This window comes from Aristolochia californica, unplaced genomic scaffold (assembly GCF_029961685.1).
Source record: "Aristolochia californica isolate CCGP_79_NKW_82.1479 unplaced genomic scaffold, dmAriCali1.0.hap1 SCAF_7, whole genome shotgun sequence".
NCBI classification, from domain to species: domain Eukaryota; kingdom Viridiplantae; phylum Streptophyta; class Magnoliopsida; order Piperales; family Aristolochiaceae; genus Aristolochia; species Aristolochia californica.
Window position 1 is genome coordinate 605,280 of NW_027182268.1, and position 17,931 is coordinate 623,210.

At 37.3% G+C, this 17,931-nt stretch overlaps 1 protein-coding gene across 1 annotated transcript; it reads left to right on the plus strand.

The window, feature by feature from the left end:
* Positions 1–1,637: 1,637 nt before the first annotated feature.
* Positions 1,638–3,425, plus strand: LOC137937682 (3-ketoacyl-CoA synthase 5-like). Its single transcript, XM_068782797.1, has one exon. It carries the CDS (start codon positions 1,670–1,672, stop codon positions 3,128–3,130), a length of 1,461 nt encoding a protein of 486 aa, XP_068638898.1. The 5' UTR covers positions 1,638–1,669; the 3' UTR covers positions 3,131–3,425.
* Positions 3,426–17,931: the final 14,506 nt, after the last annotated feature.

A 17,931-nucleotide genomic window follows, 5' to 3' on the forward strand; every position in this document is an offset into this window, starting at 1 on the left:
ATTATAATAATCAAGAAGGGAGTCAACACTCGATCAACAAAGAGAAAATCCACTGAAAGCATCTGTTCAATGAACCGTCTGAATGCATACCTAGAAAAAGAGGCATTTAAAGAGGGTTTTGAGATCGATCCATAGCCAACAACCGAAGGCAGTATACGAAGGTACAACATATACTACCTTCATATACTGCCTTCGGTTGTACCTTCATATACTACCTTCGGTTGTCTAGAGTAGACAAATTCCACTAAACCTTTTCTCTATCCTATCCAATCAATCAGATGACAGGCCGTCCAACAGGCTTTATTAATTCTTGGGCAGCAGTTCTTTCTTTTTACATGTGCCATTGGTCTTTAATATGTCATATGGTTGTACTGCCATTAAGTTTATTGGCCAAAATAATTCATTCAAATTTCATAATTAATTAGTAGGTATTTGTCATCATAAAAATTAACTTAATGAGGATCTGCCCGCCAACAACTAGAGCCCTTTTTCTCTGAGATGACAGCCTTTTTTTTTCAAGCTGATCCTTAATTAAAACTCTAATCAAGGGTTGGTCAAAAACAAATTAGGGTTTATATCCTTAAAAGAACCAACAAAAGGTAAAAAGATATAAATTATAGATCAACTGAGTGATAGGAATATAAAGGAAATGGTAGGAGTAGCAGGGAGAGGAGAGAAAGTAAAGGACTCATGGGACAAGAACCCGACAACTGACCAGATAGGTGGATTTTCTTATTCATTGTAAGGGACTGACAGGATTAAAAAAAAATTAAAAAAAAAAAAAAAAGGCTCAGAACAGACCAGGTTGAAGGATTTTCTTTTTCCATGGTTAAGATCTGTCAGGTCGCATAGCATTAACCTCTGTCCTTTGTTTTTCAAGTATTTAGATCTTCCAGTATGCTTACTTGATAACATTTAAAAAAAAAAATTTAAACTCTGAGAGAGATCCTATAAGAAGAGTTTAATAACACTTTGGGGACAAACAAGACAAAGAGAAAGCCCTAAATACAATGGATGAAAGAGGTAAGTAACAGCTTCAGAAAGGGATGGCTTAACAGATACTACTCACTCTTAAACAACAGATTCAAAAATGTATGAAACTGGTTTCCTTGAAACTTGGGGAAGAAAACCTTTTTTTTTTTTTTTTTTTTTTCTTATGAAATCTTTGTTAAAGCATAGATGTTATCTAATCCATTGGCAGATTATATGGAACTGTGACATAAAATCATATATCTTATACATAATTTTTTGAAATAGAAGGATAGTTTTGAATTCCAGGTTGTGGCCAGCCAAAGACAAGTCCATTTGAAACAGCTTACTATGAAAGGGAAATTCATAAATTTTTCAGCTAACATTGGTGAAGAGAGGAATGCATGCAGTTGAATATTTGAAATTGAACGGATATTTTGGTGTACTCTTTCTCTTATCTATTACTCGAATCTTTTTCCATCTACGGCAAACTCTGCCATGAAAGAGCTTTGAGCAAAAGGTGCTGGAATACAATGGGTGGGTGGGTCCCTTGGTGCCGCCCATTTACGTCCTACCTAATTCACAACTGTCCCATTTATTCCTTTCTCCCTAGGCCTCCCTATTTTATATCAAACCTTTGCAAAGTTTCCCTCTACATGCAGAAACAATTGCCAGAGAGTCTGTTTTTCATCTGGCAACCATGCTTGCTCTAGTCACAAGGTTTCTGGTTTCCTTTGGTCCCATTCAAGCCAAGGACTGTCCCCATTTCTTCCTCTTCTTCCTCTTCCCAGCCATCGTCGTCTTGAAACCAGAGGTCATCTCTTCTGGCGCCACCACTTTGGAGTCCATCGCCTTCTTGCTCGCGATCGTCGTCTACGTTGCGACAGTCTGGTACATTAATCGTCGTCGGTCCGTCCACATCGTTGATTTCACGTGCTACGATCCCCCGAACACTTGCCGGGTTCCGCATGCCGCATTCGAGGAGCATTCCTACCTTTTGTTCCACCGGGAAGAAGAACGTCACCTGGCCGATTTTCACATCCGGGTCTTGCACCTCTCAGGTCTCGGCGAGGAGACGGCGCTGCCTCCTTTGACCCACTATGTCCCACTAGACCCCACGTTGGACGCTGCTAGGGAAGAAGCTGAAATGATCATGTTCTCCTCCGTCGAGTGCCTGCTGAAGAAGACCAGAGTGCAGGCCGAAGAGATCGACGTGGTCATCGTCAATTGCTCTGTGTTCGCCCCGAATCCGTCGCTGGCCGACATGCTGGTAAACAAGTTCCAGTTTCGGGAAGATGTCAAGTGCATCAACCTGTCCGGGATGGGCTGCAGTGCTGAGTTCGTAGCTCTGGATGCTGCTCGGGCTCACCTCCAGGTGCACCATGAATCACGGGCTTTGGTGGTGAGTGCAGAGATCATCACCCCAATCTGCTACTCCGGGAAGGATCGTTCCATGATGGTTTCCAATTGCCTATTCAGAATGGGTGGTGCTGCAGTCCTGCTCTCCAACCGGTCTGCCGACCGGGCCCGGTCCAAATATTCTCTGAATCATTTGGTCCGGACCCATATAGGGGCAGACGACAACGCCTTCAACTGTGTAGGGCTGAGGGAAGACAACGAAGGCCAGCTGGGGATGATGCTCTCCAAGGATCTCCCACGGAATGCTGCAAAGGCCCTGGAGATAAATATCAGAATGTTTGGCCCCATTGTTCTTCCCATCTCTGAGAAGCTTCGGTATGTGCTCAACCTACTGGTACGTAAGCTGTACAACCCTAAACGGGCACCTTATGTGCCCAACTTCAAGCAGGTGTTTGATCACTTCTGCATCCACGCCGGCGGTGTTCCACTCATCGATCAGATAGAGAAGAGCCTCCGCTTGATGCCTCTTGACGTCGAAGCTTCCCGAATGACGCTATACCGTATAGGCAACACTTCATCGTCGTCAGTCTGGTACGAGCTCAGTTACATTGAGGCCAAGGGGAGAATGAAGAAGGGTGATAGGGTGTGGCAGATTGCCTTGGGCGGAGGGTTCAAGTGTATCAGTGCTGACTGGAAATGTAACCGTAGTATCTCTCCGGAAAGTATCACCGATGGTCCTTGGCCTCATTGCATACACAAGCTCCCAGTGGAACTGCACAAGATCCAAGGCCCGACTACTTAAAATTGTCTTCCAATTTTCATCTTTCTATTACTCGATTCTGAAAGTGTATTTTAATTTTACGTCGAGATGGAGTGAACAACCTCAACCCATCTCGGAAGAGGATGGTTGTGTGTATGTTAAAGAAGAAGGATTCTACCCTATGTAGCTATACATGTCGTAAGTGTAATTTTTACATATTTCAGCACTTAAGCGTATGGGTATATTTGTTCGTCTGTATTGTTTTCTCTCATTATAAATAAAGAGTAAGAGAGAGTGCTAGATTACGCAAGTAGGCACTCTCTTCTTTTGGTGATTATTTTTCTTTCTCTACACTTCCCTTCTCTAAACCCTAGTTTTTCTACTTCATCTTTCTTCTTCTTCTTCTCAACTCTTATCCATCTTCTCTTCTTACCTTCAAGATATGAAACCCTAGAATCTTACATGGTACCAGAGCAGAAGTTCTACGGTTTCATGGAGATGCTCTCAAACAAAAAAGGAGAAATCAAAAAAGAAGCAAAAACAAGCCTCACTCAAGGCATGTAAGAACAATTTGAAGGCAAAAAGATTCATCTTTCCATACACTAGCTAGATGAATACAACAGGGTCCTTGGTTTTTTCGAAAAATTTAACTTGTTTATTGAATCATTGATTGTTAAATTGAGTTCTGAAATTTCAAAATGTTTCTTCAGAGTTTAGCCTTCTAACTCCTACTCGTCTTCTAATTCCTTGTTTCGTGCAATCTTCATTCCTTCATAAATTTGTGATGTTTTATGTAAAAAATCAATCTCAGAAATTTGAAAACTGCCCTTGAAGGGTCTTCTAAAATTCATCTCAGTTTGATACATGTTCCTCGTTTTGTAGCATGAAACTCTAAATTATGATTTGGTGATATTTCTCTTGTTAGTTCTTCTATATCTTGAGGTTTTATACTTGTTTTTTTCTCGGCCAATATTTTGTGCCTCCCTAACTGTTCTTTTGTTGCTTAATCCTAGCTCACCCATGTTTTTTATATGTCTTTCCATATATTCAACTAAAATTCTAGTCTTAGTTGGCTGGTATTATACATGCACGTGAGTGTACATGTATGAATATTAGGAAAGGTTGCTGAATTCTGAAGTGTTTATTCACTATATTTGCTGAATTTCTTTTGCTCTTAGCTAATTGTTATCCTACTTTGTCAAGTATTCTATTTAATTTTCTAAAAGGTTTGAGAGTCTAGTCAAGCATGGCTGAAAATCCAATGAATGAATACCCAAGCAAGTCTCACAATTCTTTTGGTGATTTCAGAAAATATAATTTTTTTAAAAATCACTAATATTTCTCTTTAGGGTTTATCCAATTACCCTTCATGGTCAGAATCGAAGAAACATTTTTTGATTCCCAGATATCTTGGTGGATATCTGACCCAGTCACCTCCGCTTATTAGTGAAGAAGATTCTTCCTACAAAAGATAGTTGATGGAAGACGCTCTTCTTATAATTTGGTTCATTAATAGTTTGAAAGAACCAATTGCCAACAATGTTGATCACTTGGATACCACCAAGGACATTTGGAAAAGTTGTGCTAAATTATATTCCATACATGTTAGTCTTTAAAAACTTTATGATATTTTTAAGGAAATTTATATGACCAAGCAAGGTGACAATCTTAATGATTAATATTTACTCGGTTCAAAGGACTTTTCTAAGAATCAAAACTTGTTGAGCTTTATTCAGATGTTGCTACTCAAGAACAACAACAAGAAGCCCTTGTTACAGTCATCTACATTTGCCAATTTAAAGCCATACCTTGATGTTGCAAAGTCAGAAATTCTAGTTCCACAAACAAACCTTCAATTGATGATGTTTGTGCAACCATGCTCTGAATTCAAGTTGAAGGACCTGATTCACCACTTGAATAGTTAGAAAGTTACTGCCATGTTCTCCCAAGTGAAGGGGGGAGGTACTTATGGTAGAGGTAGAGGAAGCAGGAGCTGTGGACGGGGAAGAGGAACAAGTAGTGGTGATTCTACTTCTAGAATAGGGAATGGTAATGGCTCTTCCTCCAGAATATGCACTTATTGTGGTCTCTATAATAGTATAATAGAGAACTGATGGAACTTGCATGGCAAACTGGAATTTTTCAAAGCTAATCAAGCCTCTAATTCTACATATGAAGTAAACAAGGCCCTACAAAATCCTTCAAGAGTAAGGTAACTTTAACAGAAGAATATTATGTTAAAAGGTATGATGACTTCTTCCACTACTGCCCCTACTACTATAGTTGCCAGTACAAGTATATTTCTTTTTTTCTCATGTGGTAGTCCTTCATTTTGAATCATTGCTTTTGGAGCCTCTGAACATCTTACCCATAAAATTTGAAATTTGTCTTATCTCTCTCCTTGTACAATGAATTGATTTGTTTCCATTGTCGATGAATCTCAAACCAAAGTACAAGATGTGGATACATCCACCTTGAGTCCTTCATTATCTCTTTTGAATGTCCTATTTGTTTCTCGAATTCTATTAGTCTTAGGTCTCTTAGTCAATTAACAAAGAAACTCAATTATTTTGTAATTTTTTTCTGTCTTTGTGTTTTTTATGACATCCATACGAAGCTAGTGATTGGTGTAGTCCATGAGAGAGGAGACCTTTATTTCTTTGATAATTAAATAGGTTCAGTACAAGTCTTATCAAATCAATACGCAATATAATGCATAATCAACTTGGTCATCCCTCCTTGCCAAAACTATAATATCTTTTTGCTCCTTTAAAATCTCTCACAATTCTACCTTGTAAATTTTGTGAGTTGGGTAAACACCATAGAACAGATTTTTCTCCTAAAGTTCATAAATTTAGCACAATACCTTTTTCATTAGTACATTCAGATGTTTGGGGACCAGTTCATGTTAAAAATATTACTCAATTCAAGTAATTTGGTATATTTGTGGATGATTATTCTCGTGTTACATGACTTTAGTTGATGAAAGAATGGTTAAAAGTTTTACCCATATTTGAATCCTTCGTACTATAGTTCACACACAATTTGATATAAAAGTGTAAATGTTTTGATCTGATGATTCCAATATCTCTCATCTCAATCTAGACTCTTTCTAAGGGGAATGATTCAACCAATATCATGTGTTTATTCCCCTAAACAAAATGGTGTGGATGAAAGAAAAAACAAACACCTATTAGAAGTTGCCCGAGCACTTATATTGTCCATTAATGTTCTCTAGTTTTATTTGCCATATACATCTGTATATCATGCTTTCTTATAAATTGTATGCCCTCTAGTGTTGTCAATGGAACAACTCATTTTTTCTAGTGTGGATCCTTCCCCTTTACCTACTCGAGTATTGGGTAGTATATATTTTTTGCATAAGTTATTGTTGAAGAGGAGATATGGAAGAGTCTCACATGACTCTCACAAGAAGTCTCATAGAACCAAAATTAATATGGTGAAGTGCTACAGGAGTCTCACAGGAGGAGGTCTCACAAAAAGAGTCTCAATTAAAAGTATTTTAGTTATGTTAGTCTTTTATTTATGTTTAGTTGTTCAATTATTTTAGGACTTATCTTTTAGTGTTTAACTTTAGGTGTAACTAGGTAGTTTAATTTTAATTGGATTCTACTTGTTTTCTCTCTTATAAATAGAGGTTCATAGTACTCAAATTACATCATGTCAATGAATTTTTTTAATTTTTCAATAATTACATCAAATAGGGTTCTATGACTTGACTCAGTTAACCCACAGAGATAATGTGATATTTTTCTGATCTATTATCTTTAATAGCTTAAGTTCGTATTCTATCTTTTTTCTTTTTATCATGTCCCTGTACTCGTTGTTTTCTTGGTGTTCGTAACTCCATAAAAAACTTTTCATAGTGTAAATTATATATTGGCAGAAGTATCTTTGATTCTACTTTCCAACATAAAAAGAATTTTGGTAATTGGAGTTTTTTACAAAGTGAAATCAATATTTGAAGCAGCAAAGGTCAGACAACAAGTGAGGTTCGATCAGCAGCAAAAATATTCTACTTTTGAGGTATTTTATTCTATCAAGAACGAAACTTTAGACGGAGAATTGTATGTCCAAAGATAGATTTTTAAGTATATTTTCTTACTTGTTAAACCAATTCTCAATTTGAGGTTTATAGAGGGAGATATCAATATCGAAAGAGTCATTGGTCATGTTAGCAAAGAAGAAAGTGTACTCAATTCGGCCAGATTACAAAGTATGAAATCTATCAAATTCTCTCTCAAAAGAAGTATATTTTATAAAGAAAAAATATTCTAGAATGAAAGGTATCAATCAAAGTCTAGTTTCATAAGGAGAAAATTTTATGTCAATCTGATCTATATCTAAGGAGATATTTGCATTGGGGTTCGCAACTACCAAGCAAAAAATAAAAAAAATAATGAGGTCATAAAAGATTCAAGAATGATGCTTTTTATGTAAAATTAGGTATCAAACTAAATCTCTTTGAGTCTAGTTTCTTAAGGACAAAACAATTTGTGATTCTGATCTATATTGTGGGAGATATTTATATGGAAGTACTAAAGGTCAGTTCTGCCAAAAATCTCTCCTTTTCCTATGATCTTTCCATGCATTGGTGTGAATTGAGTTTTCTTTTCTCCTAGAATCCTAGTTTTTTAGCTAAATTTATCTTCTAATCGGAGAGTTTTGGTCAGAATTAATTACTCAAAGGAAAAGAGAAAAGAGGAGAGATGAAGGGAGAGGAGAGGTGTTAGGGGACTAATTTGTGAGGGGAAAGAGAGACAATAGAGACTTTGGAAAAGGTTTGATGGATTTTTTCTTCAACCAATACCCCTATTTATACTTTTTCTAATGCATTATTTGGGAAACTATTCAATCTATTAGGGTTCTGTAATTACATAAATTAAGAAGATGTCCTAGGAGATTGAGAGATTACATCAATCGAAGAGAGATTCTATGAGTTTAAAAGATTACATCAATCAAAGAAAAAATCTTTCTATTCTAACAATATTCCATCTTCTATAAGAAAGGCAAGTATGACTCCAACTTTGATTAGCTCCTTGAGGGGCAAATTTATCTTGTTACCCTTGAGATCCTATTTTCTAGGACTTGGCACCACTTTCTAATTTTTGGGTAGCGCTACTTTCTATGTTTTTCTTCTTCTTTTCGTTTTCTTCTTCTCTTGTTCTTCTTTTCTTCTCCTTCTACTTTATTGGGGGTAATTTTGGATCTCTATCAGGATCAAATAGACTCCCATTGATCACGCCATAACATGTATGTAGTGTTAGAAAAGTTAATGGAGATTTGTGTTATAAAGAGGTTACAAACACATAATAAGTGTAAGGAGAGGAATTGACAAGTGCCATTTGCACGAAAAATTATTCAGGAGGGAAGAGGTGGGTAAGAGAGGAATGAGGGAGCACCAATGACAGAAAATTTTAGAGAAAAGGAAGAATCCATAGAGGATAGGAATGCCCAAGGAAAGATTACTTACCATAGGATCTAGATACCATATTGAATGATAATTGAAAGAGAATTTGACTTTTTAAATAAGTTTTTCTCTCTTATCTTGGATTTATACAAAAAATTACCAATGTCCTTTAGCTTAGGAGATGTTGAGGAATTTGACTTTTCAAAGATTTGCTCTCCTTAATTTTGGGTAATGCCATCGTAAGAACTCCTAAAATTTTGGCATAGATTTTCTCCCTGATTAGCTTGAGTAGGAAAGTGTTTGAATTATATCTTTGTTTGGATTTTTAGTTGTCTATGATCATATTTTACTAGCTTTTTCTTCTTCTTTTTCCTTCTATTCCATTTCACAAAGACCCTTTCAGGGTTTTGAGATGTACTGATTGAAACAGTGAAGTGATTGCATTATTCCTTACATATTGTCAGTCTTCTAAATTAGTGGTTACAAGTCATGAAAATTTTGAGAAAACAAAATCATTGTGTGTTAGATTTGAACTATGAGGATTGCATATTACTATGGCAATGATTCCTCAATAGATTCACACTAATACTCGCTTAGTAGTGTGAATGGATTGCATATTACTATGAGTTTGGGTGATTGATGTTGAACTGGATATTTGGGGAAACTCAAAGTTTTGGATCACTTGAAGTGGTTGATCATTTAGAGGGTGATACTCAATCAAATGAAGAGCATTGATCGATCAATTAAAAAATGATGATCATTCAGAGAGTGTTAGAATGTGTGATTGATTATCCAAAGGGTGGTGAGTCAGTGTGTTAGTACATGATCAATCATTTGTGCTTAAAAGAGATTCATAAGCTCTTTTTGTATAAATTAGTAAAATTTTCTTGAGTAAGGGTTATTGGGCAATGACTACAAATAAGGGAATATCGATAAAAAAAATATCTTCTATTCTGGTTTGTGCTTATTTATCATTTTCCTTGTTTTCAATTTTTCATATAAGTGCTTAGTTTTAATTATAAAAATACCAATTCACTCCCCTCTTGAGAAGCCATCTAGGCCAACATATGGAGTCCATATGAGTTGTTCGTTGTAATGTTGTTTACAAAATATTAAAGGATTTGAAACAATTACGTGGGAAAGGATTAGAGTATAAACTTAATAGAAATCTTGAGATTAAGGGTTTTCCTGATGCTGAATATATTTTCTAAAGTAGACAGATGGTCTACTAGTGGTTTTTGTGCACTTGTTGGCGGGAATTTAGTTACATAGAAAAGTAAGAAACAAACAAAGGTTTCTTAGTCTAGTGTAGAAGCAGAGTACATGACTATGGCTCATATAGCTTGTGAGTTTCTGTAGGTAAAATCTTTAGTTGAGGAGTTTGGGTTCTCAATATTAGTGCCAACGACAATGGGCTGTGACAATTAAGCTGCTAATCTTACCGTAAGTAATCCAATGTTTCACGAGAGAACTAAACATGTCGAAGTAGACTGTCCTTTATTTGAGATGCGGTATTGAGTAACAAGATTTATATTCCATGTGTTATATCCTATGAGTAGTTGAGTGATTTATTTAAAAAAAAGTTTTTAAGAAGGTTTTTAGTTATTTATGTAACACGTTATGGTTAGTTATTTATTGCACAACTTGAGGGGGAGTTTTAGAGTAATTGCTATATAAATCAAGGGCATTTATATAATCTTTCCTGCGTAATCTTAGTCTAATATAAAGTGGGTTAAGGGCGTCTTTCACACTAACACGTAAAAGCCTCTTTACCTTCTCTTCTATGTCAATTCTATCTACTAGGGATTCTTGTTTTTCTTCACGATACAAGGTAAGGTTATTCGACAGGCGGACCGTGAATACTAACCTGACCGGGAAAGAAAAAGTTCTCCGTTAACATCTTTTCCGGACATTTCTGGTTGATATGTTGCTATCTCTCTAGCGTTCACAGTACTGATAAAATATCCTGCTCTTTTATGGATACGTGTGATATTAGCTGGGCAAGCATGTGACATGTTGGCTGTACAGATTCTGCCATTAATCTGAACAAAACATCTTTCGGCAACCTGCCTGCTACAGAAATTTCTTAAACAGAGAACGTCGATATTATGAATGTCTAAGATGCCTTCCCATCTCCTATATAGTAATCAAGTACATGGTCTTAAACCTCTTCTCATCTTTCTTGAGTTCTTGACATTTATTACATTGTGACGGAACTGTTTTGGTCCGAGAGGCTGCAGATCCTTCAACTCCAGAAGACTTCGAATTCCCACTGGTCGAATGTGAGAAAGGAGAGAAAGACATCAAACATAACACGAAACCCATGTTAATTTCCTTACGTTAAGTCCATATAATTCCTTTCATGATTAATATGTTGTGACGAGTCACTTAGTCCAGTCTATTTTTTGCACATTCTACTACGGAAAGAAGATACGACCATGCGCAGTGAGATAGTGAAATCTTATAAATGCAAAATATCTCTGCAGATGACTGATCGGAACCTACTTCTGCATCAAGCCTGCTCTTGTCTGTTATAGTCTTGAAGGCGTTTGTAAATAGCGAGGGGAGAAGAAAGCAGCCGTCCTCTCTCTCTCTCGTCTGTGTCTCCATTTCTTTGTGATCTTAAATGCGGATGGAAGCAAGTTGGCCTAGAATTACTCTACATGTCTCTGTCGCAATCCGTAGTCTCGTCTATCTCAATTAATAAGACAATAACTACGATGAGAAAAGCTTGGATCAGATATTTGAAAAACTAGAGCCCGGAAGACAGGAGCAGAGACAGCAGTACAGCAGTACAGCCAGAGAGAGAGAGAGAGAGTAAGAGAAAGAAACCAACGAAGAAGCAACGGGCTCGAGTGTTTATCTAGGAACTGTAATTTTCTTGTTCTTCACGAGCATATAGATTCTAGGGCACTGATGATTGAAAGGGTAGATCTACCGAGAGCAGAGCCCAAAATTTTTACTGAATAGATTAAAATTAAAATGGTGAAAATATAGTTTCCAATCTAGCTAGAAATCGGATCGTCTTAGCGGAAACAAAAAGCAGTTGTAGAGGTATTGAAGTTTTTTTCAGGGTAGCTTCCTGAACATTAAATATACCATTTATTTTCTTATGCAGATAGGAAATGTTAGCTCACTGTAATAATAACTTGATTCAAAGCTAGGCAGTAGGCACACACACAAGCAAAAACAAAACTTTATTCAAAGATGGCATACTTGTAATAATTACGACAAAGTCTTTCTTTCATATGTATGTAATAAGAATGGATTTTCAAGTACAGAAGTTTTCCAGTTTTCATCTCTTAGCATCTAACCCTAATTTCCCTTTGTCAAACCAAAACCTCAATATGTTGTATATGTGGATTAATGAATGCAGTTACTCCTAACTTTTTTATTAATTTTTCAGACTACGATCAAGGTGGCTATTATGTCTGAGACGTCTCAGGTTTTAGGATTCCTAAACACCCAGCCCTGACTAAGATGATAATGATCATGGAACAAATAAATAGCCTATCAGATTTGGTGGCAACCGACATATTTGAAATAAAAAATGAACTTGGACAGGTTGAGTAGGTGCGGCAACGAATTAAACATAGGGTTCACTTGGGTCTACACAGCTTGACAAGCATTCAGAACAGGGGGATCTTCTTCTTTTTGGATTGTGACCGTGAATCTGAAGAGTAGAGAGAAGACAGCCTCACTTTCGGTGTGAATGCTTCAGTTTATTTTAAAACCTAATCTATGGTCATATTGGTTAGGTGGGGAGCAGTTGCTTCAGACTACTCTTCTCTCTTTCAGATTCCATTTCCACATGATACTACTGGACCACTCTAGAGACAGAATAGATATTGCTGCAAGGAAAAGAATCTTTCCTGAAGGCATCTTAAAAGCTGCCGTGCAAAATGGTCCAGTAAAAAGAAGAAATATAGCAAATATTAAAAAATGTATTCCAATAAAGGATGAACTAAAAAAAAAACTGGACTGGCATCAGACATATAAAAGTCCACATTAAAAGGTCGAACTATTATTTTCAGTAGAACCGGGTGTCTAGATTGAAACAGGCCATTTCTTTTAGCGTACTATGTTAGTCCCCTCCACTACCAGAGGCATGTGACCACATTAAAGAAGACTAATTAAAACATGACTTGTTGTAGGGTTTATATGGTAAGCTTCTCGTTCAATGGGGGTCCATCTTAAAAAGAGGGCTTCTAGTCTAATCTTCTGTTAATCCTATGGAAAGCTATCGGTTGGCCTTATAGAGAATAGATCAGTTGTCTAATGGATGTTTATATGTAGCTTTGGCAAATAATTAAGTGATGTTCCGTCATTTAAATGATGAGTTTCGGAAAGCGAAACATAACCAAAAAAAATTTAAAAGGAATTTTGGACTTTGAAAATTTTTCTTTTCTGCCAATGAAATACATGACTAATTGTAACATAAATCTTCTTGAATTTATTTAATCATTTAAATTTATTAGAGAAGAAATATACACTCCCCAAAATAAGAGAAGAGAAAAGGATATATATATAGAGGCACGGGGGATGGTCAATCAAGGTTGTGTATATATAAATATAATATATATAGGCATGATCGGGTACGAAACCTGGTTTCGAGTGAAAACGGTATTCTGGCCATCTAATTTTGGTCAACGGTGAAGGCCAAAGGTCATGCTCCCCACTCGTCTCTCATTCCCTATTCTTTCCCTCTCTTCTCATTTTGCCTAATCGCTCAACCTGCTCCCATTTGCACACTGTTGTCATCGTCGTCGCCTCATCGTCACCATCACCATCACCATCACCTTGTTGTCTTTGTCGTCATCATCGTCACCTCTCGTTCTCAATGAATGTAAACGGGATTCAAACTCAATAACAACTTCTTCCAAATCAAGTCACAATTGCATATTGCTCTTCAATCCATGAAGGGGAACATTGGAATTCAAGGCTGAGGGTTGGAATTACTAGTATAGCAGGTACATCAATGAATAATGGATTTGGACAAGGTCGGGTGGTCAACCAGGTGGACCGACATTGGGGATGGTCAATCAAGGAGTTGCATCTATCAAGGTTGTGTGTATATATAGAGGCGTGATCGGGTACGAAACCTGGTTTCGAGTGAAAAAATGATATTTTGGTCATCTAATTTGGTCCACGGTGAAGGCGAAAGGTCACACTCCCTGCTCGTCTCTCGTTCCATGTTCTTTCCCTCTCTTATCATTTTGCCTAATCGCCCAACCCACTCCCATTTGCACACCGTCGTCATCGTTGTCGCCTCGTCGTCACCATCACCATCACCTTGTTGTCTTTGTTGTCATCACCGTTACCTCTCGTTCTCAATGAATGTAAACGGGATTAGAACTCAATAACAATTTTTTTCCAAATGAAGGCACAACTGCATATGGCTCTTCATCCATGGAGGGGAACATGAGAATCCAAGGTTGAGGATTGAAATTACTGGTATAGCAGATACATCAATGAATAATGGATTTGGACAAGGTGGGTGGTCTACTAGGTGAACCGACATGGGGGATGGTCAATCAAGGAGTTGCATCTATCAAGGCTGCAATAGGATCACCTACTAATCAACTATCTTCAGATGGCATAGGTATGATGTTAAGTTGTGGACTCTAATCAACGCCCTACGCTGAATCAATCAACGATATATTAACTGTTGTTACATTAAAGGCAATTTGGAAATTTCACTCTTGTAAAGCGGTTGCCCTAATTTTCTCTTTATAATGGGGGGTTGTTGCTATTAGGGCTTTATCATTGATCATCACCGAGAAGGAGTTGGATTTGCAGCCCAAGAGAGGTTAGAGAAAACACTTGTAAGTATGTACGATTTCTCTTGTAAACTATTTCATCTTTATAGTGGATTACTGCAGCGGCAGAAGACAGAATGTAGTCTCACCTTGAGGTGAACCTGTATAAATCTTGTTGTTTGTTTTTGTGTTTGCTTTTCCTTTCTTACGTAATTATTATTATTGTTATCGTTAGTTTAAAATTAGGACGTCTAATTCTTAACATAAGATAAATGGGGATACTTCTTCTTTGTCTCCTGGTCCTTATGCATTTAATAGGGGAAGGAAATGTAGTCGTGCAGTGGAGAAAGTTGTTGAGAGGAGACAGAGGTGAATGCTTAAGAATAGTGAATCAACTGCTCAATCACATGCTCATAAGTAGGTAAGTACACTACTGAATTTGGACTTCATTTTGTTACATGGATTTTACTCTTTCTGAGGCTTCAGCCTTTTGTTCTTTATTTTAGTTCACTACTTTTGGGTTGAACCAAGCATATACGATGGAACTGAAAGTTGTGATAGAGATAAGGATATGGGTTGATCTAGTTCGAGACAAACTCCAACTCAAACTGTAAATCTTGTATCCAGCTACAACATGTAGCTGAAGAGTTATAATCTTTGTAATCATACGGTCTCTGTTGTAAAGGTACCTTATGGTCTCTATAAATACCTTATTCCTCATCAATAAAAAACATGACAATTACTTCCCTATTCCGATTATTGTATATGGTATCAAAGCTCTCGTTCAAGAATGTTTTTTCCCTTCTTGCCGTTGAAAATCTTCAAAGCTCTCCGAAGTCATTGTCATCGTCACTGCATCCTTTCTCCCCATCACAAACCTTGATCTAAGCCTCGATTAATCAGAAGGCTTACTGTCATCAGAAATTGCCACAGTAGCTGGACCCCAAGGGTCGTCCGAAGCCACGGCAGTCATCGTTGCATTTGCCACTGTCGAAACCTGGTATTTTTCTATACCTTTTCTCCATCTCTCTAAATAGCTCCCGGTTTCCAGTAAAACCTTCACCGAGGTCGCAGCCCACCGCCGTTAGCTCCAACGACAACCACTCACCACTACTGCTCAGACTCCCACACCCCCGCATCGTCTTGGCAGAACCACGCCAAGGCGACCTAAGTTCTACGTAGAAATTATTTTCCCCTTGTGCACTGCCTTATTTTTTTAACGCCCATGCAAACTATGTACAAATTTTGCTAGTGCAAAAAAAAAAATCTGCTTCTCGAAGCCTCGGCTGATGTTTTACTCATGGCTCTAGTAGAGACTCAAACTACTATTTCCAATGCCCATGACCCAAAAAAACCTCTTACGGTGCTCAACATCCACAATTTTTTTCAAATTCGTACCCACCAATTATCTTTGTTGGAAATTTCATATGGAAGTCATTTTTATCGGTTATGATATATACAAGTTCATTGATGGTTCTCATGTTGCGCCCTCAGCTACAAAGACTATCAAAAATCTCATCACACCCAATCCTGAATACTGCACATGACTTCATCAAGATAAGTTGGTTTTTGTTGCTCTTGTCGACTCTCTCATGTCATCTCTCATTTTGCTTATCACTCAATCAAGGACCTCTCATGAAGCCAGGAATACTCTTGCCCACAATTATGCTCAACCTTCGTGCATTCACATCAAGTAAATCAAGGAACAACTCAAGCATGCTACTAAGGAATATAAATTTATTATCAATTATATGTAGTTTATTAAAACATGTGTTGATGAACTTGCGGCCCTAGGGAACACCTATGGATGCAGAGGATCTTACTAAGAAATTTTTGGATGGACTTGATGATGATTACAAACCTCTCGTCGATATTATCAATGGTCATGACACACCAATTTCTTTTGAAGAACTGCATGAAAAACTCATCAACAAGGAACTCTCTCTACGTGTCCATCAAGTTCACTCCTCTCCACTTCTAGCTTCAGCAAATCCAGCTAAATCTCCTCCAATTCCAGCAAGTCAGGTAATCGTCATCAAAGACAACCTAGGTTGTCCTCCTACTGCCCACTGATAGCTCCAACCTCCGGTCTCACCAACATCGTCACACAAAATGGTCGATATTGGCCTTGACCTTGCCTTGGTCATTCTCAGTGGTGTCATGAAAAAGGACATATCATTCCACAATGCCTTGTTTTTCGTCATATGCAACCACTCTTGGCCACCGCCCCTGGTTCCTTGCCAACCTCCTCTCTAGCAAATTCAGCACCATAGGAACCACAAGCTCATCTTGCAACCGCCAACCGTTCTACTGGTTTTGTTTGGCTTAAGGATAGTGGAGCATCATACCATTTTACCACTGACTTGAGCAATCTCTTTATTCACACTCCTTATGACGGCATTGACGACATTGTGATTAGTGATGGCATGGGTCTCCCTATTACTCATACTGATTACAAATCTCTCTCTACACCCTCACATCAATTTTCCTTAAAATAATATTCTTTGTGTTTCTTGGACACAAAAGAATCTTATTTCTATTCCCGATTTTGTAAAGCTAACAATTCTTCCATTGAATTTTTACCTACTTCTTTTCGTGTGAAGGATCTTTGCATGGGGGCAACACTTTTGCAGGGTCAAACTAAGGATTATGTGTATGGATGACCATCATCCTCAATCAAGTCATCACCAATGAACACCTTTTCTAGTGTCAAGACCATTTTGTTTGCATGGTATCATCATTAAGGTCATCTGTAGTCTACCATTCACATGCACATAGTGTCCACTTTTTAGTTAGATTTATCTCACCCTTTGAATTTTAATTTCAATTGCAATTCTTGTCAATGCAATAAGAGTCACAAATTATCATTCTCACTCTCATCTTTTGTCTCTTCTTCCCCTTTTGATATTATTTTCTCAGATGTATGGACCTTCCCATTACTTCTATTGATGATTTTAGATATTATGTTATTTTTATCGATCACTTTTAGTAGGACAAAAATGTTTGGTCTTCCCAATGCTAGGACTAACAAAGTGTAGAATCCAAGACATTGATGGGCTCTTTTCGCATTCCCACTTGTCAGACATTGGACTTTCTAGAATAGGTTTATGTTCTACTCCAATCATGCATTTTTTCTTCCCTTTTTTGATAAATAAAAAACCAAGTAGAAGTTACCGATTCAAGGCAATTTGCACCATCTAGTTTTACCATAGTAATTTTAGTGGTAAATAAATCATGACTTCAAGTCTTAGATAACATTTTCATAATTGAACTGATTTCTTGAACCATTTCATTAGTTTCACTAGAATCTGATTCCATCAACCCCTAATAACGACACATCTGAATAAAAAACACAAAGTCCAAACACACCAACAAGTTGGACCACCAACAATCAAACCAAAAAAAACACAGTGGAGACCAGAAATCAAACCACTACTCGCATCAACAGTAACCACAAATCAGCACTTAAGTATCTGAAATTTCTCGAGTCTGTCATATAAAATAAGTCTCTTCTAACAAGTACTCAGAAAAATCCTAATAAAAACTCCACACATTCAAGCGATGCAATCATCCAAAAACAACTTCTTAATAATCACCTCAAATTTTTGGTAGAATGAAAGCACTTCAACTAAATAAGATGTTGGTCACAAAAC

What these genes read in the sequence shown, in the direction of transcription:
- LOC137937682 (XM_068782797.1), top strand. Translation starts at nt 1,670, where the DNA reads ATGCTTGCTCTAGTCACAAGGTTTCTGGTTTCCTTTGGTCCCATTCAA.